This window comes from Taudactylus pleione, unplaced genomic scaffold, assembly GCF_031769625.1.
Source record: "Taudactylus pleione unplaced genomic scaffold, aTauple2 ptg000332l, whole genome shotgun sequence".
Classification (NCBI taxonomy): domain Eukaryota; kingdom Metazoa; phylum Chordata; class Amphibia; order Anura; family Myobatrachidae; genus Taudactylus; species Taudactylus pleione.
The window spans coordinates 792,823-820,699 of record NW_028284733.1 but is presented as its reverse complement, the minus strand read 5'-3'; the positions used below and the strand labels follow the sequence as shown (position 1 = coordinate 820,699).

General features: G+C 46.4%; 2 protein-coding genes across 2 annotated transcripts in view; both read left to right on the top strand.

The window, feature by feature from the left end:
• LOC148509062 (NLR family CARD domain-containing protein 3-like) overlaps positions 1–14,698 on the top strand; it is a 67,022-nt gene extending 52,324 nt beyond the window's left edge. Inside the window, exons 7-8 of the mRNA XM_088443609.1 lie at positions 12,354–12,521; positions 14,383–14,698. Of these exons, the coding sequence (XP_088299735.1) occupies positions 12,354–12,521; positions 14,383–14,698 (484 nt within the window). The remainder of the gene's footprint in view (positions 1–12,353; positions 12,522–14,382) is intronic.
• A 5,535-nt stretch (positions 14,699–20,233) lies between these two features.
• On the top strand, positions 20,234–27,173 carry LOC148509061 (uncharacterized). Its single transcript, XM_088443608.1, has 2 exons — positions 20,234–20,244; positions 25,511–27,173. The coding sequence occupies exons 1-2, from the start codon at positions 20,234–20,236 to the stop codon at positions 27,171–27,173; spliced, it is 1,674 nt and encodes a 557-aa protein (XP_088299734.1).
• The last annotated feature ends 704 nt before the right edge of the window (positions 27,174–27,877 follow it).

The window sequence follows — 27,877 nt, the reverse complement described above, 5'->3', positions numbered from 1 at the left end:
TCTCTGCCTCTTCTATCTCTCCGCCTCTTCTATCTCTCCGTCTCTTCTATCTCTTATCTCTCCGCCTCTTCTATCTCTCTCTCTTCTGTCTCTCCTTCTCTTCTATCTCTCTGCCTCTTCTATCTCTCCGCCTCTTCTATCTCTCCGTCTCTTCTATCTCTCCGCCTCTTCTATCTCTCCGTCTCTTCTATCTCTCCGTCTCTTCTATCTCTCCGTATCTTCTATCTCTCCACCTCTTCTATCTCTTATCTATCCGTCTCTTCTATCTCTCCATCTCTTCTATCTCTCCGTCTCTTCTATCTCTCCGTCTCTTCTATCTCTCCGTCTCTTCTATCTGTCCTTCTCTTCTATCTCTCCTTCTCTTCTATCTCTCTGTCTCTTCTATCTCTCCGTCTCTTGTATCTCTCCGCCTCTTCTATCTCTCCGTCTCTTCTATCTCTCCGTCTCTTCTATCTCTCCGCCTCTTCTATCTCTCCGCCTCTTCTATCTCTCCGTCTCTTCTATCTCTCCGCCTCTTCTATCTCTCCGTCTCTTCTATCTCTCCGTATCTTCTATCTCTCCATCTCTTCTATCTGTCCTTCTCTTCTATCTCTCCGCCTCTTCTATCTCTCTGCCTCTTCTATCTCTCCGCCTCTTCTATCTCTCCGTCTCTTCTATCTCTTATCTCTCCGCCTCTTCTATCTCTCCGCCTCTTCTATCTCTCCATCTCTTCTATCCCTCCATCTCTTCTATCTCTCCGTCTCTTCTATCTCTCCGTCTCTTCTCTCTCTCCGTCTCTTCTATCTCTCCGCCTCTTCTATCTCTCCGCTTCTTCTATCTCTCCGCCTCTTCTATCTCTCCGTCTCTTCAATCTCTCCGCCTCTTCTATCTCTCCGCCTCTTCTATCTCTCCGCCTCTTCTATCTCTCCGTCTCTTCTATCTCCCTGTCTCTTCTATCTCTCCGTCTCTTCTATCTCTCCGTCTCTTCTATCTCTTATCTCTCCGCTTCTTCTATCTCTCGGTCTCTTCTATCTCTCCGTCTCTTCTATCTCTCCGCCTCTTCTATCTCTCTGCCTCTTCTATCTCTCAGTCTCTTCTATCTCTCCGTCTCTTCTATCTCTCTGCCTCTTCTATCTCTCTGCCTCTTCTATCTCTCCGCCTCTTCTATCTCTCCGTCTCTTCTATCTCTTATCTCTCCGCCTCTTCCATCTCTCTCTCTTCTGTCTCTCCTTCTCTTCTATCTCTCTGCCTCTTCTATCTCTCTGCCTCTTCTATCTCTCCGTCTCTTCTATCTCTCCGCCTCTTCTATCTCTCCGTCTCTTCTATCTCTCCGTATCTTCTATCTCTCTGCCTCTTCTATCTCTCCGCCTCTTCTATCTCTCCGTCTCTTCTATCTCTTATCTATCCGTCTCTTCTATCTCTCCATCTCTTCTATCTCTCCGTATCTTCTATTTCTCTCTTCTGTCTCTCCGTCTCTTCTATCTCTTATCTCTCCGCCTCTTCTATCTCTCCGCCTCTTCTATCTCTCCATCTCTTCTATCTCTCCGTCTCTTCTATCTCTCCGTCTCTTCTCTCTCTCCGTCTCTTCTATCTCTCCGCCTCTTCTATCTCTCCGCTTCTTCTATCTCTACGCCTCTTCTATCTCTCCGCCTCTTCAATCTCTCCGCCTCTTCTATCTCTCCGCCTCTTCTATCTCTCCGCCTCTTCTATCTCTCCGTCTTTTCTATCTCCCTATCTCTTCTATCTCTCCGTCTCTTCTATCTCTCCGTCTCTTCTATCTCTTATCTCTCCGCTTCTTCTATCTCTCCGTCTCTTCTATCTCTCCATCTTTCAATCTCTCCGCCTCTTCTATCTCTCTGCCTCTTCTATCTCTCAGTCTCTTCTATCTCTCCGTCTCTTCTATCTCTCTGCCTCTTCTATCTCTCTGCCTCTTCTATCTCTCCGCCTCTTCTATCTCTCCGTCTCTTCTATCTCTTATCTCTCCGCCTCTTCTATCTCTCTCTCTTCTGTCTCTCCTTCTCTTCTATCTCTCTGCCTCTTCTATCTCTCTGCCTCTTCTATCTCTCTGCCTCTTCTATCTCTCCGTCTCTTCTATCTCTCCGCCTCTTCTATCTCTCCGTCTCTTCTATCTCTCCGTATCTTCTATCTCTCTGCCTCTTCTATCTCTCCGCCTCTTCTATCTCTCCGTCTCTTCTATCTCTTATCTCTCCGCCTCTTCTATCTCTCTCTCTTCTGTCTCTCCTTCTCTTCTATCTCTCTGCCTCTTCTATCTCTCTGCCTCTTCTATCTCTCCGTCTCTTCTTTCTCTCCGCCTCTTCTATCTCTCTGCCTCTTCTATCTCTCCGCCTCTTCTATCTCTTATCTCTCCGCCTCTTCTATCTCTCTCTCTTCTGTCTCTCCTTCTCTTCTATCTCTCTGCCTCTTCTATCTCTCTGCCTCTTCTATCTCTCCGTCTCTTCTATCTCTCCGCCTCTTCTATCTCTCCGTCTCTTCTATCTCTCCGTATCTTCTATCTCTCTGCCTCTTCTATCTCTCCGCCTCTTCTATCTCTCCGCCTCTTCTATCTCTCCGTCTCTTCTATCTCTCCGCCTCTTCTATCTCTCCGTCTCTTCTATCTCTCCGTATCTTCTATCTCTCCGTCTCTTCTATCTGTCCTTCTCTTCTATCTCTCCGCCTCTTCTATCTCTCTGCCTCTTCTATCTCTCCGCCTCTTCTATCTCTCCGTCTCTTCTATCTCTTATCTCTCCGCCTCTTCTATCTCTCCGCCTCTTCTATCTCTCCATCTCTTCTATCCCTCCATCTCTTCTATCTCTCCGTCTCTTCTATCTCTCCGTCTCTTCTCTCTCTCCGTCTCTTCTATCTCTCCGCCTCTTCTATCTCTCCGCCTCTTCTATCTCTCCGTCTCTTCAATCTCTCCGCCTCTTCTATCTCTCCGCCTCTTCTATCTCTCCGTCTCTTCTATCTCCCTGTCTCTTCTATCTCTCCGTCTCTTCTATTTCTCCGTCTCTTCTATCTCTTATCTCTCCGCTTCTTCTATCTCTCCGTCTCTTCTATCTCTCCGTCTCTTCTATCTCTCCGCCTCTTCTATCTCTCTGCCTCTTCTATCTCTCAGTCTCTTCTATCTCTCCGTCTCTTCTATCTCTCTGCCTCTTCTATCTCTCTGCCTCTTCTATCTCTCCGCCTCTTCTATCTCTCCGTCTCTTCTATCTCTTATCTCTCCGCCTCTTCTATCTCTCTCTCTTCTGTCTCTCCTTCTCTTCTATCTCTCTGCCTCTTCTATCTCTCTGCCTCTTCTATCTCTCTGCCTCTTCTATCTCTCCGTCTCTTCTATCTCTCCGCCTCTTCTATCTCTCCGTCTCTTCTATCTCTCCGTATCTTCTATCTCTCTGCCTCTTCTATCTCTCCGCCTCTTCTATCTCTCCGTCTCTTCTATCTCTCCGCCTCTTCTATCTCTCCGTCTCTTCTATCTCTCCGTATCTTCTATCTCTCCGTATCTTCTATCTCTCCGTCTCTTCTATCTCTCCGCCTCTTCTATCTCTCTGCCTCTTCTATCTCTCCGCCTCTTCTATCTCTCCGCCTCTTCTATCTCTCCGTCTCTTCTATCTCTCCGTATCTTCTATCTCTCTGCCTCTTCTATCTCTCCGCCTCTTCTATCTCTCCGTCTCTTCTATCTCTTATCTCTCCGCCTCTTCTATCTCTCTCTCTTCTGTCTCTCCTTCTCTTCTATCTCTCTGCCTCTTCTATCTCTCTGCCTCTTCTATCTCTCCGTCTCTTCTATCTCTCCGCCTCTTCTATCTCTCCGTCTCTTCTATCTCTCCGTATCTTCTATCTCTCTGCCTCTTCTATCTCTCCGCCTCTTCTATCTCTCCGTCTCTTCTATCTCTTATCTATCCGTCTCTTCTATCTCTCCATCTCTTCTATCTCTCCGTCTCTTCTATTTCTCTCTCTTCTGTCTCTCCGTCTCTTCTATCTCTTATCTCTCCGCCTCTTCTATCTCTCCGCCTCTTCTATCTCTCCATCTCTTCTATCTCTCCATCTCTTCTATCTCTCCGTCTCTTCTATCTCTCCGTCTCTTCTCTCTCTCCGTCTCTTCTATCTCTCCGCCTCTTCTATCTCTCCGCTTCTTCTATCTCTACGCCTCTTCTATCTCTCCGTCTCTTCAATCTCTCCGCCTCTTCTATCTCTCCGCCTCTTCTATCTCTCCGCCTCTTCTATCTCCCTGTCTCTTCTATCTCTCCGTCTCTTCTATCTCTCCGTCTCTTCTATCTCTTATCTCTCCGCTTCTTCTATCTCTCCGTCTCTTCTATCTCTCCGTCTCTTCTATCTCTCCGCCTCTTCTATCTCTCTGCCTCTTCTATCTCTCAGTCTCTTCTATCTCTCCGTCTCTTCTATCTCTCTGCCTCTTCTATCTCTCTGCCTCTTCTATCTCTCCGCCTCTTCTATCTCTCCGTCTCTTCTATCTCTTATCTCTCCACCTCTTCTATCTCTCTCTCTTCTGTCTCTCCTTCTCTTCTATCTCTCTGCCTCTTCTATCTCTCTGCCTCTTCTATCTCTCTGCCTCTTCTATCTCTCCGTCTCTTCTATCTCTCCGCCTCTTCTATCTCTCCATCTCTTCTATCTCTCCGTATCTTCTATCTCTCTGCCTCTTCTATCTCTCCGCCTCTTCTATCTCTCCGTCTCTTCTATCTCTTATCTCTCCGCCTCTTCTATCTCTCTCTCTTCTGTCTCTCCTTCTCTTCTATCTCTCTGCCTCTTCTATCTCTCTGCCTCTTCTATCTCTCCGTCTCTTCTATCTCTCCGCCTCTTCTATCTCTCTGCCTCTTCTATCTCTCCGCCTCTTCTATCTCTTATCTCTCCGCCTCTTCTATCTCTCTCTCTTCTGTCTCTCCTTCTCTTCTATCTCTCTGCCTCTTCTATCTCTCTGCCTCTTCTATCTCTCCGTCTCTTCTATCTCTCCGCCTCTTCTATCTCTCCGTCTCTTCTATCTCTCCGTATCTTCTATCTCTCTGCCTCTTCTATCTCTCCGCCTCTTCTATCTCTCCGTCTCTTCTATCTCTTATCTATCCGTCTCTTCTATCTCTCCATCTCTTCTATCTCTCCGTCTCTTCTATCTCTCTCTCTTCTGTCTCTCCTTCTCTTCTATCTCTCTGCCTCTTCCATCTCTCTGCCTCTTCTATCTCTCTGCCTCTTCTATCTCTCCGTCTCTTCTATCTCTCCGCCTCTTCTATCTCTCCGTCTCTTCTATCTCTCCGTCTCTTCTATCTCTCTGCCTCTTCTATCTCTCCGCCTCTTCTATCTCTCCGTCTCTTCTATCTCTTATCTATCCGTCTCTTCTATCTCTCCATCTCTTCTATCTCTCCGCCTCTTCTATCTCTCTCTCTTCTGTCTCTCTTTCTCTTCTATCTCTCTGCCTCTTCTATCTCTCTGCCTCTTCTATCTCTCCGTCTCTTCTATCTCTCCGTCTCTTCTATCTCTCCGCCTCTTCTATCTCTCCGTCTCTTCTATCTCTCTGCCTCTTCTATCTCTCCGTCTCTTCTATCTCCCTGTCTCTTCTATCTCTCCGTCTCTTCTATCTCTCCGTCTCTTCTATCTCTTATCTCTCCGCTTCTTCTATCTCTCCGTCTCTTCTATCTCTCCGTCTCTTCTATCTCTCCGCCTCTTCTATCTCTCTGCCTCTTCTATCTCTCAGTCTCTTCTATCTCTCCGTCTCTTCTATCTCTCTGCCTCTTCTATCTCTCCGCCTCTTCTATCTCTCCGCCTCTTCTATCTCTCCGTCTCTTCTATCTCTTATCTCTCCGCCTCTTCTATCTCTCTCTCTTCTGTCTCTCCTTCTCTTCTATCTCTCTGCCTCTTCTATCTCTCTGCCTCTTCTATCTCTCTGCCTATTCTATCTCTCCGTCTCTTCTATCTCTCCGCCTCTTCTATCTCTCCGTCTCTTCTATCTCTCCGTATCTTCTATCTCTCTGCCTCTTCTATCTCTCCGCCTCTTCTATCTCTCCGTCTCTTCTATCTCTCCGCCTCTTCTATCTCTCCGTCTCTTCTATCTCTCCGTATCTTCTATCTCTCCGTATCTTCTATCTCTCCGTCTCTTCTATCTCTCCGTCTCTTCTATCTCTCCGCCTCTTCTATCTCTCTGCCTCTTCTATCTCTCCGCCTCTTCTATCTCTCCGCCTCTTCTATCTCTCCGTCTCTTCTATCTCTCCGTATCTTCTATCTCTCTGCCTCTTCTATCTCTCCGCCTCTTCTATCTCTCCGTCTCTTCTATCTCTTATCTCTCCGCCTCTTCTATCTCTCTCTCTTCTGTCTCTCCTTCTCTTCTATCTCTCTGCCTCTTCTATCTCTCTGCCTCTTCTATCTCTCCGTCTCTTCTATCTCTCCGCCTCTTCTATCTCTTTGCCTCTTCTATCTCTCCGCCTCTTCTATCTCTTATCTCTCCGCCTCTTCTATCTCTCTCTCTTCTGTCTCTCCTTCTCTTCTATCTCTCTGCCTCTTCTATCTCTCTGCCTCTTCTATCTCTCCGTCTCTTCTATCTCTCCGCCTCTTCTATCTCTCCGTCTCTTCTATCTCTCCGTATCTTCTATCTCTCTGCCTCTTCTATCTCTCTGCCTCTTCTATCTCTCCGCCTCTTCTATCTCTCCGTCTCTTCTATCTCTTATCTATCCGTCTCTTCTATCTCTCCATCTCTTCTATCTCTCCGTCTCTTCTATCTCTCTCTCTTCTGTCTCTCCGTCTCTTCTATCTCTTATCTCTCCGCCTCTTCTATCTCTCCGCCTCTTCTATCTCTCCATCTCTTCTATCTCTCCATCTCTTCTATCTCTCCGTCTCTTCTATCTCTCCGTCTCTTCTCTCTCTCCGTCTCTTCTATCTCTCCGCCTCTTCTATCTCTCCGCTTCTTCTATCTCTACGCCTCTTCTATCTCTCCGTCTCTTCAATCTCTCCGCCTCTTCTATCTCTCCGCCTCTTCTATCTCTCCGTCTCTTCTATCTCCCTGTCTCTTCTATCTCTCCGTCTCTTCTATCTCTCCGTCTCTTCTATCTCTTATCTCTCCGCTTCTTCTATCTCTCCGTCTCTTCTATCTCTCCGTCTCTTCTATCTCTCCGCCTCTTCTATCTCTCTGCCTCTTCTATCTCTCAGTCTCTTCTATCTCTCCGTCTCTTCTATCTCTCTGCCTCTTCTATCTCTCTGCCTCTTCTATCTCTCCGCCTCTTCTATCTCTCCGTCTCTTCTATCTCTTATCTCTCCGCCTCTTCTATCTCTCTCTCTTCTGTCTCTCCTTCTCTTCTATCTCTCTGCCTCTTCTATCTCTCTGCCTCTTCTATCTCTCTGCCTCTTCTATCTCTCCGTCTCTTCTATCTCTCCGCCTCTTCTATCTCTCCATCTCTTCTATCTCTCCGTATCTTCTATCTCTCTGCCTCTTCTATCTCTCCGCCTCTTCTATCTCTCCGTCTCTTCTATCTCTTATCTCTCCGCCTCTTCTATCTCTCTCTCTTCTGTCTCTCCTTCTCTTCTATCTCTCTGCCTCTTCTATCTCTCTGCCTCTTCTATCTCTCCGTCTCTTCTATCTCTCCGCCTCTTCTATCTCTCTGCCTCTTCTATCTCTCCGCCTCTTCTATCTCTTATCTCTCCGCCTCTTCTATCTCTCTCTCTTCTGTCTCTCCTTCTCTTCTATCTCTCTGCCTCTTCTATCTCTCTGCCTCTTCTATCTCTCCGTCTCTTCTATCTCTCCGCCTCTTCTATCTCTCCGTCTCTTCTATCTCTCCGTATCTTCTATCTCTCTGAATCTTCTATCTCTCTGCCTCTTCTATCTCTCCGTCTCTTCTATCTCTTATCTATCCGTCTCTTCTATCTCTCCATCTCTTCTATCTCTCCGTCTCTTCTATCTCTCTCTCTTCTGTCTCTCCTTCTCTTCTATCTCTCTGCCTCTTCTATCTCTCTGCCTCTTCTATCTCTCTGCCTCTTCTATCTCTCCGTCTCTTCTATCTCTCCGCCTCTTCTATCTCTCCGTCTCTTCTATCTCTCCGTCTCTTCTATCTCTCTGCCTCTTCTATCTCTCCGCCTCTTCTATCTCTCCGTCTCTTCTATCTCTTATCTATCCGTCTCTTCTATCTCTCCATCTCTTCTATCTCTCCGCCTCTTCTATCTCTCTCTCTTCTGTCTCTCCTTCTCTTCTATCTCTCTGCCTCTTCTATCTCTCTGCCTCTTCTATCTCTCCGTCTCTTCTATCTCTCCGTCTCTTCTATCTCTCCGCCTTTTCTATCTCTCCGTCTCTTCTATCTCTCTGCCTCTTCTATCTCTCCGCCTCTTCTATCTCTTATCTCTCCGCCTCTTCTATCTCTCTCTCTTCTGTCTCTCCTTCTCTTCTATCTCTCTGCCTCTTCTATCTCTCTGCCTCTTCTATCTCTCCGTCTCTTCTATCTCTCCGCCTCTTCTATCTCTCTGCCTCTTCTATCTCTCCGCCTCTTCTATCTCTTATCTCTCCGCCTCTTCTATCTCTCTCTCTTCTGTCTCTCCTTCTCTTCTATCTCTCTGCCTCTTCTATCTCTCTGCCTCTTCTATCTCTCCGTCTCTTCTATCTCTCCGCCTCTTCTATCTCTCCGTCTCTTCTATCTCTCCGTATCTTCTATCTCTCTGCCTCTTCTATCTCTCCGCCTCTTCTATCTCTCCGTCTCTTCTATCTCTTATCTCTCCGCCTCTTCTATCTCTCTCTCTTCTGTCTCTCCTTCTCTTCTATCTCTCTGCCTCTTCTATCTCTCCGCCTCTTCTATCTCTCCGTCTCTTCTATCTCTCCGCCTCTTCTATCTCTCCGTCTCTTCTATCTCTCCGTATCTTCTATCTCTCCACCTCTTCTATCTCTTATCTATCCGTCTCTTCTATCTCTCCATCTCTTCTATCTCTCCGTCTCTTCTATCTCTCCGTCTCTTCTATCTCTCCGTCTCTTCTGTCTGTCCTTCTCTTCTATCTCTCCTTCTCTTCTATCTCTCTGTCTCTTCTATCTCTCCGTCTCTTGTATCTCTCCGCCTCTTCTATCTCTCCGTCTCTTCTATCTCTCCGTCTCTTCTATCTCTCCGCCTCTTCTATCTCTCCGCCTCTTCTATCTCTCCGTCTCTTCTATCTCTCCGCCTCTTCTATCTCTCCGTCTCTTCTATCTCTCCGTATCTTCTATCTCTCCGTCTCTTCTATCTGTCCTTCTCTTCTCTCTGTCCTTCTCTTCTATCTCTCCTTCTCTTCTATCTCTCTGTCTCTTCTATCTCTCCGTCTCTTGTATCTCTCCGCCTCTTCTATCTCTCCGTCTCTTCTATCTCTCCGTCTCTTCTATCTCTCCGTCTCTTCTATCTCTCCGTCTCTTCTATCTCTCCGCCTCTTCTATCTCTCTGCCTCTTCTATCTCTCCGTCTCTTCTATCTCTCCGCCTCTTCTATCTCTCTGCCTCTTCTATCTCTCCGCCTCTTCTATCTCTTATCTCTCCGCCTCTTCTATCTCTCTCTCTTCTGTCTCTCCTTCTCTTCTATCTCTCTGCCTCTTCTATCTCTCTGCCTCTTCTATCTCTCCGTCTCTTCTATCTCTCCGCCTCTTCTATCTCTCCGTCTCTTCTATCTCTCTGCCTCTTCTATCTCTCCGTCTCCTCTATCTCTCTGCCTCTTCTATCTCTTATCTCTCCGCCTCTTCTATCTCTCTCTCTTCTATCTCTCCGTCTCTTCTATCTCTCTGCCTCTTCTATCTCTCCGTCTCTTCTATCTCTTATCTCTCCGCCTCTTCTATCTCTCTCTCTTCTATCTCTCCTTCTCTTCTATCTCTCTGTCTCTTCTATCTCTCCGTCTCTTCTATCTCTCCGTCTCTTCTATCTCTCCTTCTCTTCTATCTCTCCGTCTCTTCTATCTCTCCGCCTCTTCTATCTCTCCGTCTCTTCTATCTCTCTGTCTCTTCTATCTCTCTGTCTCTTCTATCTCTCTGTCTCTTCTTTCTCTCCGCCTCTTCTATCTCTCCTCTTCAATCTCTCCGCCTCTTCTATCTCTCCGTCTCTTCTATCTCTCCGTCTCTTCTATCTCTCTGTCTCTTCTATCTCTCTGTCTCTTCTATCTCTCTGTCTCTTCTATCTCTCTGTCTCTTCTTTCTCTCCGCCTCTTCTATCTCTCCTCTTCAATCTCTCCGCCTCTTCTATCTCTCCGTCTCTTCTATCTCTCCGCCTCTTCTATCTCTCCGTCTCTTCTATCTCTCTGTCTCTTCTATCTCTCTGTCTCTTCTATCTCTCTGTCTCTTCTTTCTCTCCGCCTCTTCTATCTCTCCTCTTCAATCTCTCCGCCTCTTCTATCTCTCCGTCTCTTCTATCTCTCCGTCTCTTCTATCTCTCTGTCTCTTCTATCTCTCCGTCTCTTCTATCTCCCCGTCTCTTCTATCTCTCCGTCTCTTCTATCTCTTATCTCTCCGCCTCTTCTATCTCTCCGCCTCTTCTATCTCTCCGCCTCTTCTATCTCTCTGTCTCTTCTATCTCTCTGTCTCTTCTATCTCTCCTTCTCTTCTATCTCTCTGTCTCTTCTATCTCTCCGTCTCTTCTATCTCTCCTTCTCTTCTATCTCTCCGTCTCTTCTATCTGTCCTTCTCTTCTATCTCTCCGCCTCATCTATCTCAATCTCTTCTATCTCAATTTGTCTCTTCTATAGTCAATAAGATTTATTTGGCATGATCTCCCCTGAGTAAATCCATGCTGTTTGGGATCCTGTAAGATGTTGGATTTGAGATATTCCACAATTCTTTCCTTTAATAGTGTTTCCATTATTTTTCCCATTACTGATGTAAGGCTTACTGGTCTGTAGTTACTGGTCTGTAGTTACTGGTCTGTAGTTACTGGTCTGTAGTTACTTGCCTCTTCTTTGCTTCCACTTTTGTACTGTGGTATTACATTTGCTCTTTTCTAGTCCGCTGGAATCACTCCTGATAAAAGCGACTGGTTGAATAATTCTGTTAATGGTGTTACCAGGACCCCTTTAATCTCTTTTAGTATCCTTGGATGTATCCCATCCGGCCCCATTGATTTATCCACTTTCAGTTTTGAGAGTTCTGTTAGGACCCTCTCTTCTGTAAATTAAATTTAATGTACCTCATTTTTATGAATGCCTCTGCAACCTAACTGTGGCCCCTTCCCCTCTTTTTCTGTAGTGAATACTGAACAAAAATAATTATTTAGATGATCTGCTATTTCTTTGTCTCCCTCGATCATGCACTCACTCTGTCTTAAGTCTTATTATTCCTCCATGTGACTTCCTCCTTTTACTTATATACTTAAGGTTTTGCTCCCTTTATCTACTGACTGGGCCATTTTCTCCTCAGCTTCTGCCTTTGCACGCCTAATCCCCTTCTTAGCCTCCTTCATTCTGGCAAGATACGCCTCTTTGTCATTATTATTTTGAGTCTGCTTATATATCCTAAAAGCCATCTTTTTTAATTTCACACTAGTTGAAACCTCTTTTGTAAACCACAGTGGCTTCCTTCTCTTGGTGCTTTTTCTAACCCTTTTAATACAAAGGTCTGTCGCCTTTAGTATTTAATTTTGTTATTTTTTCTCACCTCTCCTGCACTCCTTCCAAGCTCCTCCCATCTGCCAATGACTCAGTAACACATCTTTCCATCTCTGCAAAGTCAGCCTTCCTAACATCTAACTCTATTGTTTTTTTACGGCTTTATCATGGCTGCCGACTTTCTGGCTGTCCCTTCTGGGACGGAGCAGCCAAATCGGCAGGGCAGGGGGGGCGTGACCAGCACAGGGGGGTGTGGTCCGGACAGGTGACTGTCCTTTGTGGGCGGGACAGAAGGTGGGGGCACGCGATCGTGTCATTTTGACGCCGCCCCCGCTACATAATGCCGATATTACAGGCCACCCATTGTGCAGTAAATAGATGTTTAATAATGATAAAACAATGAATTAAACAGCCCTACAAAAAAAAAAGTTTAATTGAGCCTCTCTAATTGGGGTCAATCCAACCTCACCCAAATCTGAATGTCTCCCTGATGAAGCTGTCACAAGGGAAACATCTTGGGTGGTGACGCATCACCCAAATTTGGGTTTACGCAATGCAAAATATTCTATACCCTGCAATGGGAAAAGCAGCGAAACGACAGAAGTGTTATTAATCATGTACCATAACAGCCTCAGGTCGCTAAAGCTTGCTCTGGTCTAAGCGTGGGCAATTAGCGGCCCTCCTGCTGTTGTTGAACTACAAATCCCAGCATGCATTGCAACACTTTTAGCATGGCCAAATAGCAAAACTGTTGCAGGGCATGCTGGGATGTGTAGTTTAACTTTATATTGTCACCTAAAACCTCCAGCATATATCCTGTCCAGACTGAGGTTAATGTACGACTGGTCATGTCTTGCTGCAGCATGTGTGGTAACAGCATCGGCTCAGAAGGGGTGCAGCGTCTCTGGGAGGCATTACGGTGCAACCAAACCCTGGAAGAACTGTACGTGGATATCAATGGGATCACAGACAGCGGGTTGGACAACTTACTGCCCTGTCTGGAAAACAACAAGACACTCCGGCTGTTAACGTGAGTATTACTTTCCGACATGTCAAACCCCAACTCTGCACAGGAAAGACTACGGGGAAGAGAAGGAAAACAATGATACCTCTACTGCATGATGAGCTTTGCAATCACACTGACTAGCACCAACATATAAACTAAGGTGCTATGAATATAATATCTTTATCGAATTAATATATGTATAACACAAATGGAAAAAATATATATAGGGTTACAGGGATAGAGGTAGCAAAGCTTGTATGGAGATAAAACGGATGGAGTTAAACTACCAACCAATCAGCTCCTAGCTATCATTTTTCAAACACAGAGGGAGATTTAGCAAAGCTTGGAGAGAGATAAAGTGGAGAGAGATAAGGTATCACCCAATCAGTTAGGAGCTGATTGGTTGGTACTTTTACTCTCTCCACTTTATTTCTCTCCAAGCTTTGATAAATCTGCACCTGGACAGCCTGTAAAATGACAGTTAGGAGCTGACTGCTTAGAACCTTGGACCAGATTTATCAACGAGTGATAGTCTTGTTATTACTCGTTACTAAGCTGAAATGGTGCCCCAACCATTGGCAGGAGTGCCATTTAAGATTAGTAACGAGTGATAACAAGAATAACACTTGTAGATAAATGTTGTCCTTTATCCAAGATTTGATAAATCTCTCCCACAGTTCTTTTACCCTTACTTTCTGCCAATCTTCTGCCCTTTACATAGGGTAATAAGTTATAACCAGTCGCCATAACTGATGACCCACTCCTGTCACACTGGGCAGATGGCAGAGATTGCAATGCAAGCTTCTGTTATCATCGGAAGATGGGCCAGTGTCTAATGGCACAGCCACCAAACTCCCGGGTACAAATGCTTGTGCCTCATGATACCTAGCTCCTATAAAACTGATAGTCAGATTATTGGATCAGACCACTGCATACTAGTGATAGGTGTGCAGTACATTCATCCCACTCTAATTTATGAACTCTTGAAAAAACCAATATAAACGTAAGCCTCCCCAGTCCTTATATAAAGGCATAGCATTACTATGGAAATGACAAAATGCCAGGGTAACTCGGTTTATACACCCTGGTAGTCCTGTGCCTTACATCATCACAAAAGTCTCCAGTAATTCACAATAGAAAGCTGCAATCGAGTTGGCGAATAGTGTTCCTTTATATAATGATTGCCAGTGGTCTGTCCTGTTTCCGATATGTGCAGGAACAGGACAGACCATTGCGCCAGGAACAGTGGGTAAGTATAGCATGAGGGGGGGTCGTGGTTTGACGGGGCAGAGCAGGGGCAGATGTTGGACCCATTTACTACTATGTAATAATTTTACAAGGTCTGTCCCGAGGGAGGTAGTGGTAGCCCCCCCACACACCCTAATGGCTCCTACTGTAAGCGTCGAAGAAGGGACAGACTCAGCAGCGCTGTCCGAAGGCAATGGTGGGATTGGGGTGACTGTCATATGCAGGTTTCATATTACTAATCTACGGTATTAATGTTACCTTACCTGCATTCAAATTAAAGAACTCCAGGCTCATTTATTTCAGCTTTAACTTATATATGCAATTAGCCTCGCATACTGCACGTTGTCAACATGATTTACAGATAAACTAAGGTGACACCTATATAGACTAGCAGAGTACAGTTTGAGCACTTGGGGGAGATGTATCAAAGCTTGGAGATAAAGTGGAGAGAGATAAACAACCAACAATAACCTTCAACTGTCATGTTACAGGCAGTATTTGAAAAATGACAGTTAGGAGCTGTTTGGTTGGTACTTTATTTCTCTCCACTTCATCTCCCACCGAGCTTTGATAAATCTCCCCCTAAGACTCCAATGTTTCACTGTATGTACCGACCATTCCTCTCCGCTTTCCGCAGGATTGCAGGTAACAAGCTGAGTGAGAGAGGAAAGGAGGTACTGCTAGAACTTCAGAGACGTCTGCCCAGCCTAAAGATCCTCAGTAGCTTCATGGGAGATATGGGTCTTCTGCAGGCATACATTGACTGGGTGCAGGAACTCAAAGGAAACCCACAGCAATTGGAGTCTGTGAACAACGTGGACGCCTTGCACAATATCTTGTCTGAGCTGGGAAAGGAGGACCCTAAGGAGAAACCGAGCGATGTTAAAAAAAGGGCGGCAGAGTTGGAGAGGGAAGTACGACAACTCCTTCAAACTTTTTCTGAAGCTGGGTGACAGAACCCCGAAGACATCTCGCTGTCTCTGGAGCAAGGTTCTCGCAGATGACCACTGACTTCCAGGATAAAAGCACTGAAACCTATAACCGCTAGGTAGATTAAAAAACTTGGGGAAAGAAATAGTCATGTATCAAGCAGCAATAGGATGGACAGGTCTCTTGTTGCTTCCATAACTCCAACAAAAGTCATGTTTTGGATAATCCTACTTCATCATATAAGGAAACACATCAGCCTACTGTAGTCAGGGAGAGTTGAATATATAGGGATCCAGAGGCAAACCCAGGATTTTTAGAGGTGGGAGGGTCTCAAATGCCTGATTTTAGAGAGAGTCTAGCAGCCCATGAATAGGGTATAATTAGCACTTTACAAGCTATAGTCTGTGCATGTAATACATCAGACATGTACAGGGCCACCGATCCCAGTAAGCCCTTAGATGCAGCAGAAGGGCCAGTGCATCTGAGCTGAATGTTTTATTTTTCCCCGGATGTGGGCACCTATTCTAAAATCCAAGTCCCCTGTTCAGCGGAGCATTGGAACAACTCCGGGAGTCTGGGTGGGCGGCAGGAGAAACTGGCCATAAATGTAACATTGGTCTCCTGGCTAGTGTATGTAATACAGTTTTACCAATTAACATGATAGATGATCTATAGTAAAGGCTGTTGGAGAGAGCGTCTAAAACACTAACTTTCTGTATCAAACATATTTATCTCCTATAAGTAAGTGGTCAGGAAACATGTAAGGAATAAATATACATACATAGTATAACAAGTGGGAGAGAGATCTGAGCTTTTCTAAGCACCCATTCTCCCACCATGTTGAGACACCGGTCTCTTCTTGCTGGCAGCTGCCCTCTGGTTTCTCTAGTCCAGTACAGTGATTAAGCGTTCATATCCACACACAGCAGACTTGGTAGGAGAAGCTACTGCCACTAGCCATGTGCAGGAGCTGTGCACCATCCCTTATACTCCTTGTTGTGGCAGCAGCACAAGTAAGATCGTATTATATACTGCTATTATTGGGGGTCATGAGTTGAGCTGCTGGCTGCAGAGGGGAACAATTGGAAGGCGAAACACACACACACACACACACACACACACACACCACATCACACACACATCACACCCCCCTCCCCCAACATTGGATGGTGTTATGTACAGAACGTACTTTAAACTCACAGTGAAGGACCTAAACAAATATAACTTGTAAATGATTGCTTCTTTATTTTGTTTTTATATTTTTTTACAACACTTTTACTGTAATGATCATGGGAACACAGAATACCTAATTGAAGTAGAAGATTATGTAGAAGATTATGTACAGTGTAACAGTATAACATTTATTTCCCTTTGTCAATTTGCATTTATACATAATAGTCTAGTTTTTTGTATTACCCGGACGTATTATTATTATTATTATTATCATTTATTTATATGGCGCCACAAGTGTTCCGCAGCGCCTTACACAGTACATAAACAAATTGTAGACAAGCGAATTACAGAACAATACAGGACCAGGACATGGATAATATATATTGCTACATTAGCGACCATATCACCCAGATAAGCAACCGAGCATAAGCAGCCAAGTGTTAGGTACGTGAGTAAGAAGTAAATTACACTATAGTAAGGAGAAGCACAAGAGGGTAGAGGGTCCTGCTCGTGAGAGCTTACATTCTAAAAAGGTGGGGGAAGACAAACTGGGTTGGCATAGATGGGGTAGATGGGGAGGAAGGAGCATGTAGCAAGGAGTTAGAATGATAGCTGGAAGGCTTTGATGAAGTAGTGGGTCTTGAGAGCCCGTTTGAAGGATTGCAAACAGGCGGAGAGTCTGATGGGGAGTGGGAGAGAGTTCCAGAGGTGGGGAGCAATGCTGGCAAAGTCTTGGAGGCGGGAGTGGGAGGAAGTAATCAGCTGGCATGAAAGGCGGCTTGCATTAGCTGAACGAAGAGGGCGGAGAGGAGCGTAAAGGGAGATGAGATCAGAGATGTATATGGGGGAAGATTGGGTGAGGGCTTTGTAAGCGAGCGTGAGAACCTTAAATTAGGTTCTAAAAGGGAAGGGGAGCCAGTGGAGAGCTTGTAGGAGAGGGGAGGCAGATGTAGAGCGTTTGGAGAGGAAGATGAGCCATGCAGCAGCATTAAGGATAGACTGGAGAGGGGAGAGAAGGGAGTTGGGGAGGACATATAGGAGGAGGTTACAGTAGTCCAATCTGGAGATGACCAGTGAGTGTGTGAGTGTTTTAGTAGCATCCTGGGTGAGATAGGGTCTGATCTTATAAATATTTTTGAGATGGAAACGACAGGACTGTGAAAGGTTCTGGATATGTGGTTTGAAGGAGAGGGATGAGTCCAGGATAACTCCAAGACAGCGCACCTTGGGACTAGACGAGATAGTTATTCCATCAATTGATAAAGAAATAGTGGGAAGTGAGGTGATGTGGGAGGGTGGGAAGACGATCAGCTCAAAATTAGAGATGAGCGGTTCGGATTCTGTGGAATCCGAACCGCTCCGAACATTGGGGATCCGAGTCCACCCGAACCCTGTTCGGGTGTTCACCGCCTGACTCGGATCCCCGTTCGGGGCCGAACGGCGGCCGCCTGATGTCGGATTCTCACTAGAGAATCCGACATCAGGGCTCCTATTGTGCAGACGCCCTACACAGACACAAACACACAGCCGCCAGCAGCAGCTGTGTGTTTGTTACAGCAGCCAATGAGAGTCACACAGACTCTCATTGGCTGCTGCACGGAGGGAGCCGGCTGGAGCTCACACATGATCTCCGTCTTCCGGCTCCCTCCTCAGCGTGTGACAGCAGAGCGGACGGCGCGGGAGCAGGGATTCAGGTAAGTTTTTATTTTTTTACTTGTGCAAGGGCCGGGGGGGTCTGCTACTGGGGGGGTCTGCTACTGGGGTGGACACAGATGACTGCGACACATTGTTTTATTGGAGAAATTGCTGGAGCCGTTTCATGAGTGTGTTTTACGGAGAAAATGCGGTTTTGATACATCGATATCTGAATACAGCTCGCGTGTGACGGTCTCGGGCGTTTAACGTGCATGTCAATGTCCGCGAAGTTCAGCAGCTTCCACAACCTGCATAGAGAAAGCGTTACATACAGCGTTTGTGATAGATTTGTAAATAGTAAATGTGCGAGCAAACAGCACATACCGTAAACTTACATATTTCCCCCCAAATGCGTATGTGACACCAACCTTACTGTTCTGTATGTACCGCGTTATTCTCATTACTTGTGTGTGTATACATTAAGGGGGGGAAATAATTGCTAGACATCATCGTCATGTCTGGCTGTGCACATAACACACGTGTGTGCATAGGCGTCTTAATAATGGGTGCAAGGTGCTGGCGCTGCAGAGCAGCAAATAATCACTGGGAAAATGGCGGCGGACATTTTCCTGGTATCTTGCGCATGCGCAGATAAGATGTCCCCAGGAAAATATGTGCAGGCGCCATTTTCCCGGAGACCCCCGCATGCGCAGTAGATTCTGGCATGAAGCCAGAATGTACAGCGCTCAGTGCGCTGAGAGGAGGGGGTTCAAACAGAGGCTGCACACGGACCCCCTCCTCTCTTAAAACACCCCTGTGTGTGTGTATACATATATATAGTATTTAAAAAAGAAGGCGCTCAAAAGGGCCTTTAAAATAAAACTTATTGTATGAAAAATACATTTTGGCCAAGGACATTATGTGATAGTTAATGAGAGGTTCAGGAACTGAGTTCCTGTTTGTTCCTGCTGAAAAACACACATGCTAATGTACTACCAATGCTGAAACTATAGAGGGTGCAGGAGGTGCTTCCTACGGGGCCCGGCGGCTTAGGGGGCCCGCCGGCCCAGCAAGCACCCCCTATACCCATAGGCGAAACTACGGGGTGGTCCGGGTGTGCACCGGACCACCCATTAGAATCGCTGTTGCTGGGTTTTTTTTGTAAATCTGCGTGATTCAGCCTCAGACGTTCAGGCTGCTCATCGCTGTCAGTGGTAACGCACACAGTGCGACGTGACATCATCACACCCGCCTAGTATGAAGAGGAGCTGAGGACGAAACAGCGATGGCCGCAGCAGCCAGAGAGCGGCGAGAGGATTCTGCCAGCTGGGAGAGACACGTGGCCCCGGCATATGACTTTGCAAGTCTCCAAATCATAGGTGGGTTGACCTCTCTCTTACTAGTTACCCCACAATAACTAGTTGACCACAATACTAGTTACACTATCATGTGGTGATTTTATTTTGTTATTCCCTCTACATCAGCCGCATAGGAGTGCTCCGATCACTGGACTCTTTGTATATACATATTATATATATACACGTGTATGTATGTATGTATGATGAAGTCTTAGGATGAAACGCGTTGGAAATGTTTGACTTATGCCTCAATAACTTTGGAAGAAATACCTTTCTCGTTTAATCAGATAAGCTGCTATATTTATTCATTGATTTTTTACTTCCAATATTTACTTCCATTCAAACCTTATTATTGTATGAAATGCCTCTTGATTTTACATCCATTTTTTAAATATTACTGTTTACAAATATTTGATTAAGAAAAACCTGATACTTTTGAAGGTTTTTATTTCTGTTTCTAAAATAAATTATTTTTATTTATTTAATATATATATATATATATATATATATATATATATATATTCTGCACTGGCACATTATTTTATTGTATTTATTATATGCACTATATGAATTGTTTACATAATTGACACATGACGTTGTAGCAAACCAGTCGCCCTACTGTCAACTCACCCCCTCTCCACTGTTTCCTAATACCAACACTAGTATTGTAATGTTGATTTGGAGCTGACGCCTGAATATCCTAGGCTTTGGTTGCTATACGCTCACTACGTATTTTCACTTCATTGTTAAGGAGTAGTGGCGCCACACCCACCTGCTTCTTTATTTATATCTATCTATCTATCTATATATATATCCTCTTATGAGCGGCACTCCTCTGGACTGCCGCTCATAGGAGGACATTTGTGCTGTGGACAATACAGCAGCTGAGCACCCTGGCCCCTTTTACCCTGATTGATGGGAGTGCCATCCTTATGGTGGATTGTTTATATATATATAGATAATTTATATATATATATATGTGTGTGTGTATATATATATATGTGTGTATACTATATATGTATATATATATGTATATGCAAGATTCTAGTTATATACAGTAAGGACCTTTCCAACTAGCAACCATGATTTGCCTGCCCATATATGTAACTTATGCTTGCACAACATGTATTTAATAACTGCTGATGTTGATTCGATGAATACACTGTGGGTTGTGCACCATGTGGCCACCGGGCATTATTAGCTAGTCCCGTGCGCGGCCGCGGAGTGATATACACAGTGGAGACGAATAGGTTTTGCCTGCAGTAAGGGCGCGGCCGATTGCGGGCGGAGTGATCTCCAGTGTCCCTCTCTCTCTCACTCCCGGTGCGGCTATAGCAGAGCGGGGGCGCGGTGCATGTGCGGAACCGTCAGCGAGGAGCGTGCGGAGATACCATGGAGAACAGGTCTGCACCCTGCATGCACTGCTCACTGGGATGTGCCCATATAGACACAGGCCCATGCAGCCATTTGCTATCCAAACACTGGCAGACACATGCCATGTATATGTAGCTTGTTTATATGTGACATGTGCAGCACATGATATGGGTCATTGTGGGGGGTGGGGAGCCCATCCCATTCTTTATTATTGGCATTAAGGCTTTTCTCTATCATTGGTGTAGGGGCTGTCAGTGAGCAAGTCTCCTATGTACTATCACAGTGAGGGGTATTCCAATTGTTTCGCCCCTTTACGCGCACGACAGGAGCTATTCAATTGTTGCTAATGTCTGGTGCGATCAGCTGCCAGCGCACCATTTTAGCTCGCAGCCCCAGTGGCCCCACATGCCGGAACAGCACATCGCATCCATCCCGGTGAATTGAATCACTCCTTATACAGATGTCTCTTCATGCACATTTGCTGCAGTCGTGGCAACCAACCCTGCCCGGTGCGCTAGTTCCCGTGTCACGTGTGCCAAGTGTCTTTTTGCACCCGGAAATGCATTTTAGTCGCAAAGTGATGCGATAGCTTCACGAGACTGCACTGATCCATTTGATATGAGATACTTGGATATTTGTGCTCGACTAAGTCTGAATCTATACAAAGTGCTTTTTCACGCCAAGGTCCGTTGTCCTTTGTATACAGATTCAGTCGCAGACAGATATACAAGTGTCACATATCAAATGAATCAGTGCAGTCTTGTGAAGCAGTTTGTTGCAAACTAAGGGGTCTATGTACTAAGCCTTGTATGGAGATAAAGTGGATGGGGATAAACACAGATTCCTGATGAACGGGAATCTGCGCAGGCGTCTGACCCTTTCTGTGCATGTGCAGAACGGATCTACAATCCCGCACGTGATTGCGTCTGTTTCCCTTTGTGGGCCTGGAATCGGTATGGAATAGCGGCCGGCGGTTCGATTCCCGGCAGCCCGACAGCGCTGGAAATCCCAATCGTCCTCAGGTAAGTATATACTAACCTAACCCTCCCTTAGGGGTGCCTAACCCTAACCTCCCCCCCAAGTGCCTAACCCTAATCCCCCCTGTAAGTACCTAACCCCCCCCTTCCCCGCTGCCTAAACCTAAGTCCCCCGGGGGTGTGCCTAACCTCCCCCCAGGGGTGCCTAACACTAACCCTCCCTCACCCTAGCCTAACCCTCCCGGGGAGGTGCCTGACCCTAAGTCCCCCCTGGGTGCCCTAAACCTAACCCTCCTCCCCCCGCGGCTGTCCGCTCGCGGCGTCCGGCATCACTTCGATCGGGATGCCGGGCGCCTGTCTCCCGGCGTCGGGAAAATGACAGGCGTCTAGATATAGACGCCTGTCATTTAACCCACGCCGGGATAAAGCAATCGGGAAGCCGGCTGTCGGGCTTACGTCAGCCGGTTTCCAGATTGCATCCCGTGGGCCTAGAGGGGACGGCGTCGGGGGAAGAGGCTAGGATCTCCATCAGCTGACGGAGATTTCCTGGCTTCTTCCTCTCATCTTCCCCCCATGGGTCACCTTAGCCGGCCGATGTTCTGCAGAACATCCGATGCATTACCATATCTGTACAGACGGAATAGCTAAGCTTTGCAATTCCGACTGTAGCTGAATTAAGGCCCAAAGTACCAACTAACCAGCTCCTAACTGTCATTTTTCAAACACAACCTGTGACATGACAGTTAGGAGCTGATTGTCTAGTACTTTGTCTCCGTTCACTTTATGTCCAAACAAGGCTTAGTAAATAGACCCCTGAAAAAAAAAAAAAAGATGCTCGGAGCAAAACAGAATCGTGCAGGACCCGGCGGCTCTCCCGCGCCACATGGCGTATTGAGGCAAAGTGTATGAGCACGCAAATGTAAATCAGTAACAGTAAACTTCCTTCCATGTCATCCTCAGCTCTCTTGCATCTGTTTTCCATCCTCGGATCGTTTTATCCTGTTCATTTTCATCTTCCCAATCTTTCTGCCCTCTCACTTACAGCCTCAGCTTCTCCCATTCCTGGAAGGAGGGGGATAGTGGGAATGAAGGAGGGGGATAGTGGGAATGAAGGAGGGGGATAGTGGGAATGAATGACAAGGGGAAATGTCTGAGTCTCTTTTTCTGTTCTTTAGATTTGTTTCATTATAATTTGACTCCTGATCAGCTGCCTCATCTCAGCCCATCTTATCATCCCTAATTGCTATTGTCCCAGTCATTTTAATATCCTCCCGTAATGCACCATTGCATTGGCTCATCCTGTGCCATCCTCACACCGCATTCCATCATTCATTTCCTCCTGACCATACCCTACCGCCATTAGTCAGCCATCTATATGGGCATGATTCAGGGCTGTACGCTGCTGCACAGCCGCTGCGACAATTAGCGAAGCGTCTGTGGAATAATAGGCTATTGTTGCTGGAGACAACCTGAATCTTGCCCTACGTCCCCGAATTTCCCACTGAGTCCCATCTTATCTCCCACCTAAGGCCCTGAGCATGGATCGCTATTGCGATCTCCAGCTGCGCTTGCACACGCAGTTCAACTGCGATAGTATGCTAATTCATTGCGACCGCTATGCCACCGCAGCACTACACAAGGACGCCCACTTTAGCTGACACACATCCATAATGTTTAGCAAGACTGCGAAACCATCGGTACAATCGAGGACCGTCGCAGCTTCAAGCCCTGACCTCACTCAGGAATTGCTAACTTCTGCGCACGCTATGAGGCCTCAGGCTGCGTACGGCGTCGCAGTGGATAATTTATGCACGCCCCTGCGACGACGTTCAAACTCCCTGGCACGCCTGCGTTTCCCCCGACCACCCCCAAACGGCACTTCCTGTCAATCACTCTGCGATGGGTCTGCGTAGTGGCCGGAACGCATGCGCGCACTGTGATGCATACGCAGAATGCAACAATCGGCCGATTGCGTGCGTATTAGCAACTGCGATCCATGCTGAATCAGGCCCTAATACACTTGCCCGATTGTTAGAATCCATCAGGTTATCCTTATAATGTAAGTCTTAAACCCTAATGCTCCTCTGTATTCTGTTCACTAGCTCAATTATAATACACAGTCCCTCGTGTTTCAAACTCTCTGCATAATGCCGTTTTACTATTTACCATTCCTCATATTTCATCCTCACCCTCTAACTCAGTGATTCCCAACCTCGGTCCTCAAGGCACACTAACAGTCCTGGTTTTAGTGATATCCATGGTTAAGCCTGGATAGTAAAGTCAAAATAACTGAGGTACTAATTAAGTCAGCTGTGTTCAAGTATGGTTATCCTTAAAACCTGGACTGTTAGTGTGCCTTGAGGACCGTGGTTGGGAACCCCTGCTCTTAACACATAACGCATCGCTGTACCATCTCAGTTTATCCTCACTCTGCTATGCCTCACTGCAGTCCATCACTCCTGTTGTTTCAGCCGCAGCCTTTTATCTTCCTTAGGGGTCTAGTTACTAAGCAGTGTTAGGAGACAGAGTGAAAAGTGATAAGAAAGTGATAAGGTGTCAGCCAATCAGCTCCCAACTGTCATTTTTCAAACACAGCCTGTGAGATGACAGTTGGGAGCTGATTGGCTGGCACCTTATCACTTTCTTATCACTTTTCACTCTGTCTCCTAACACTGCTTAGTAAATAGACCATATTAAAATGAATTAAAGTTGGTTCAAAAAATTATTTTGCCGGTTCTGTACTTCAGGGAAAACTGTAACCAAATACAGAAATCAATTTGGCTGCATGTACAGATGTGTCTTCATATACCTAATCGTTTTTGCGCCATATGATGCCAGATGCCTGGCCATAACTTAGATGCTCCGCCATGCCTAGCGGCTCCCATGCTTGAGGACTTTTGCATGAATTTTGCGATATTGGCGTACTAAGGCCCTGATTCAGCTTCAGACGGAATAGCTATTCCATATGTGCAGATATGGTAATGCAAGGGGAGGCATCACACCTCCTGTGCATTACGTATCGGAGCTGCGTTGTCCAACGCAGCATCGGATACTCTGCGAACCATCGGCTGGCTAAGGTGGCCCATGGGGTTACGCAGCTGGCCATCGCAGCTGCGAGGAAGAGGCCAGGAAATCTCCGTTAGTTGACGGAGATCCTGGCCTTTTCCCTCCCCCTCAAACGGCGGCGACACGCCTCAGTTTCAGGAAACGGAGGCCGTTGCCGCCCCCACGACTGTCAATCACTGCCAGTCTGCTGCCAGTTAACGTTCGGGCTCGCAGACCCGCTCTGCACATGCACAGAACGGGTCTGGCACCTGCGCAGATTCCCGATCATCCCAAGCAGTTTGTTTTTTTTGACAGCCGGCCTCCTGACCGCTCGCTAAGCTGTGGGTGACCACCCACAGCTTTTGCAAATGGCCAGGTGATGGTCGCGACCATCAGGCTTGCGACGAGACCCTTGTGGTAGGGTCTCGTCCATCGCAAGCCCCAGTGAGCTTCCGGCTCTAATAGAGCCGGAAGCTCACTACTGAGGCCGCCCCCAAACGGCAGGCGTTCCTTCGGGAACGGCTCCGTTTGGGCAGCCACCCCCCCTGCCCGCCTCCAAAACGGGGCGAGCTGTCAATCACAATCGACAGCCACCCCGTTTTGGTGCGAGACCCGTAGCGACGGAGCGCCTGTCGCTGGCCGGGTCTCACGCACGCCGGAGCCGGCTCCGGCGTGCACATGCGCAGTGGGGGACCATCGACCCGCTTGCAAGCGCTGTACGCTCGCGAGCGGGTCTGAATCAGGCCCTAAGTACTTGGGGTTATTTTATTTTTATTTGTCGCAAAGGAATTGGTATGTAGCACATTTAGACGCATATTTAAAGAAAAAGTTGCATGTCGCGGCCAAGTCACACAGTCCGTGGCGCATCAAACGGGGCTATATGGTGATATTTGAGGATAGGTGTATGTGGATACAACTGTAGCTGCCTCCAATGCTTCTGTTCGGAATGAGGCCTGGTAAAATGTTTTCCTAAGAAGTAGTGTGGCCTTAATGAAGAGTCTCTGGGGCTTATGTAATAGGGCGCGAGCTTGTGTCGCTGCGGGAATACATGCCAGTGTTCCCGTATTTATAAAGCTGCAATCATTTTAAATGCAAAACCAAGATGGTTTTGCTTTTAAAATGATGGGCACTTTAAAACTACGGGAACACTAACATGTAACAAGCTCGCGCCCTATTACGTAAGCCCTTATATGTTTAGAACAGGAGCCCTCAGGAAAACAGGAACCCTGTTTTTAATTAATATGTCTTTGATATGTTTTGTTTTTCCATATAGAACTTCATATGGAGAACATATATCTTCATCCCAAACTGGGGTTTCCAGGGAAATTATCATCCCAGACGTTGCTACAATTTCAGCCGCAGAATGCACAAAACCGCCTGAGAAAAAAACACAGCCTCCCCCACCTAGGTCCTCTGTTGTGCCATCTTCTCATCATAGGTCTGCCCACCCTGTGGATAGACATGCCCAGTCCTCTTCTGCCAGTGGGGCATTAGATTTGCAAGCTGTGGTTGGACAGTCTCGATCATCTATCTCCGGAATAACCGTCCCAATACGTTTAGATGCATTGTCGTATTTGCTGAATAATGCTATTACAGGAGCCTGCAAAACGCCCCCTCAAATGCCATTCCTACCACAAGCATACCCGGCATATCCTTATCCCCAGATGGGTTGCCCTTGCTACAGCACATGCATGAACCCACAGTATTCCTCCGTACCTTTCCCAAACCAGTTTCCCACTTGCCAGCCAGGATATATGCCTTGTGGTAACCAACAAGTAGTTCCGGGATTTCAGTATCAGGTGCCAAACTATAGCCAAACTATGGGTAATACAACACAGAATGAGGTCAAGAATACTTTATCCAACTTTCCACCCCAATCCGGATTGGCCGTTAGTTCTAACGTGACAAACTTATCTCAGGACAATAATGGAAGTTCTCAGTCGGATGGTAATAGATGGGCCAATAAACCTAACGAAAGGTTTGGTAACAACATAAGTACCCCATTCTCTTCGGAAAGCCAACAGCAGAACTCTCCATCACGAAGAGGTTTTGGAAGGTTTGGAGATAAGCAAAATGAAGACAGCTGGTCGGGCAGACAGCCATCAAATTTTAGGAGGGGATTCGGTAGAGGGAGAGGTGACTTCGCTGGTCAGTCTTGGCAAGGTAACTCAAGAGATCAGAATAAAGAAAGGCAGTTTGGAGACAGATCTCGTAACATGGATTATGGTGGTCAGAAAAGGTTCACTGACAGCCCTGACAAATCCCAAGAAAGAGGCAACTTTTTTAAACGTGGCCGCTGGCCAGGTGGTAGAGGAAGTAGTGGAGAAAGCCGAGACACGTGGCAGCAGAGAAATAGGCAGGATGACTCCCCAAACTGGATTAACATAACAGCTTCAAAAGAAAAGTTCAGCTCAGGTGGGGAAACCAGAATGACCAGCAAGTCTGATGGTCCAGCAGCTGAAGATGAGAATTGGGAGACAGATTATCCAGAAGGAGCTGCAACTTCTAAATCAGGTGATTCTTCCGGACAGTGCTTGTTAAATTTAAGTTCACCGTTGCCTTCTTCACCGAAGAGTGATTGTCCAAGACAAAGCAGTGAATCTTCGGAAACCCTCAAGCCCGTACTCGACTCAGCAGATGATACAGGCAAGAGTGACAAGACCATAGGAGGCTTTGTTGCAGAAGTTGCAAGTGAGAAGGAAGAGGGAGAAACGTATTCCAGCTTTGGGAAAGTAGTTGTGGAGGCAGTGGAACCTGAACCACAGGTTGGAGGACATGATTCTACTCCAAGTCCAGTTGTTAATTCGGCGGAACGCGTGGAAGCTGTTGAAGTAAATAACGGGAGCAGTGGAGAGGATGTCCATTCCTTTGTTATCTCTGTTGATGGAGATAACAGCAAAGGGATTTTGGTGGAGGTAAATGTAGAAAGTCTGTAAACATGTCACCGTTTCTCTGACCGTTCAGTCATTTTTCTGCGTTTCGCTTTCTTTATGTGTAGTAATCTGATACTTTTTCAAGATTCTGTTGTATATGTTTATGACATTTCCACAATTTTGTTGAATCCGCCCTACGTCTCGTCTAAATGATACACCATACCAGCCTCTAAAGGCTGTGCAGTATTTCAGACCTGGCCAACCTGTGGCTCTCCAGCTGTTGTGGAACTACAAGTCCCAGCATGCCCTGCCACAGTTTTGCATTAGGGAATGCTAAAACTGGCAGGGCATGCTGGGACTTGTAGTTTCACAACAGCTAGAGAGCCACAGGTTGGCCAGGCCACAGGTTGGCCAGGCCTGAATCTTATGACTTTAAACCAATATTTTTGTATTAACAGATGGCTCCTCTTTTAGTGTATTGGATAAGCCTATGTGTGACCTTTCTGTGTCTGTTACCAACAAGCTCATTTTGAAGCTAGGTTATAATATAATGAAAAAAATATGCACATGTTCTAGCTAATGCCAGAATTGAGATCCATAGTTTTAAAACTGTGATTTTTGAGACCTCCAATGATGTCGACTACTATAAAAGGTCTGGACAGTTTGGCTGTTGTTTTAATGCCAATGTTTTATGTCGTTTGAACAGTGAAAGTAGCAAACGGGTTCCTTAAATCACAGTAATCTCAGTGGCTCATGTGATACTTAAA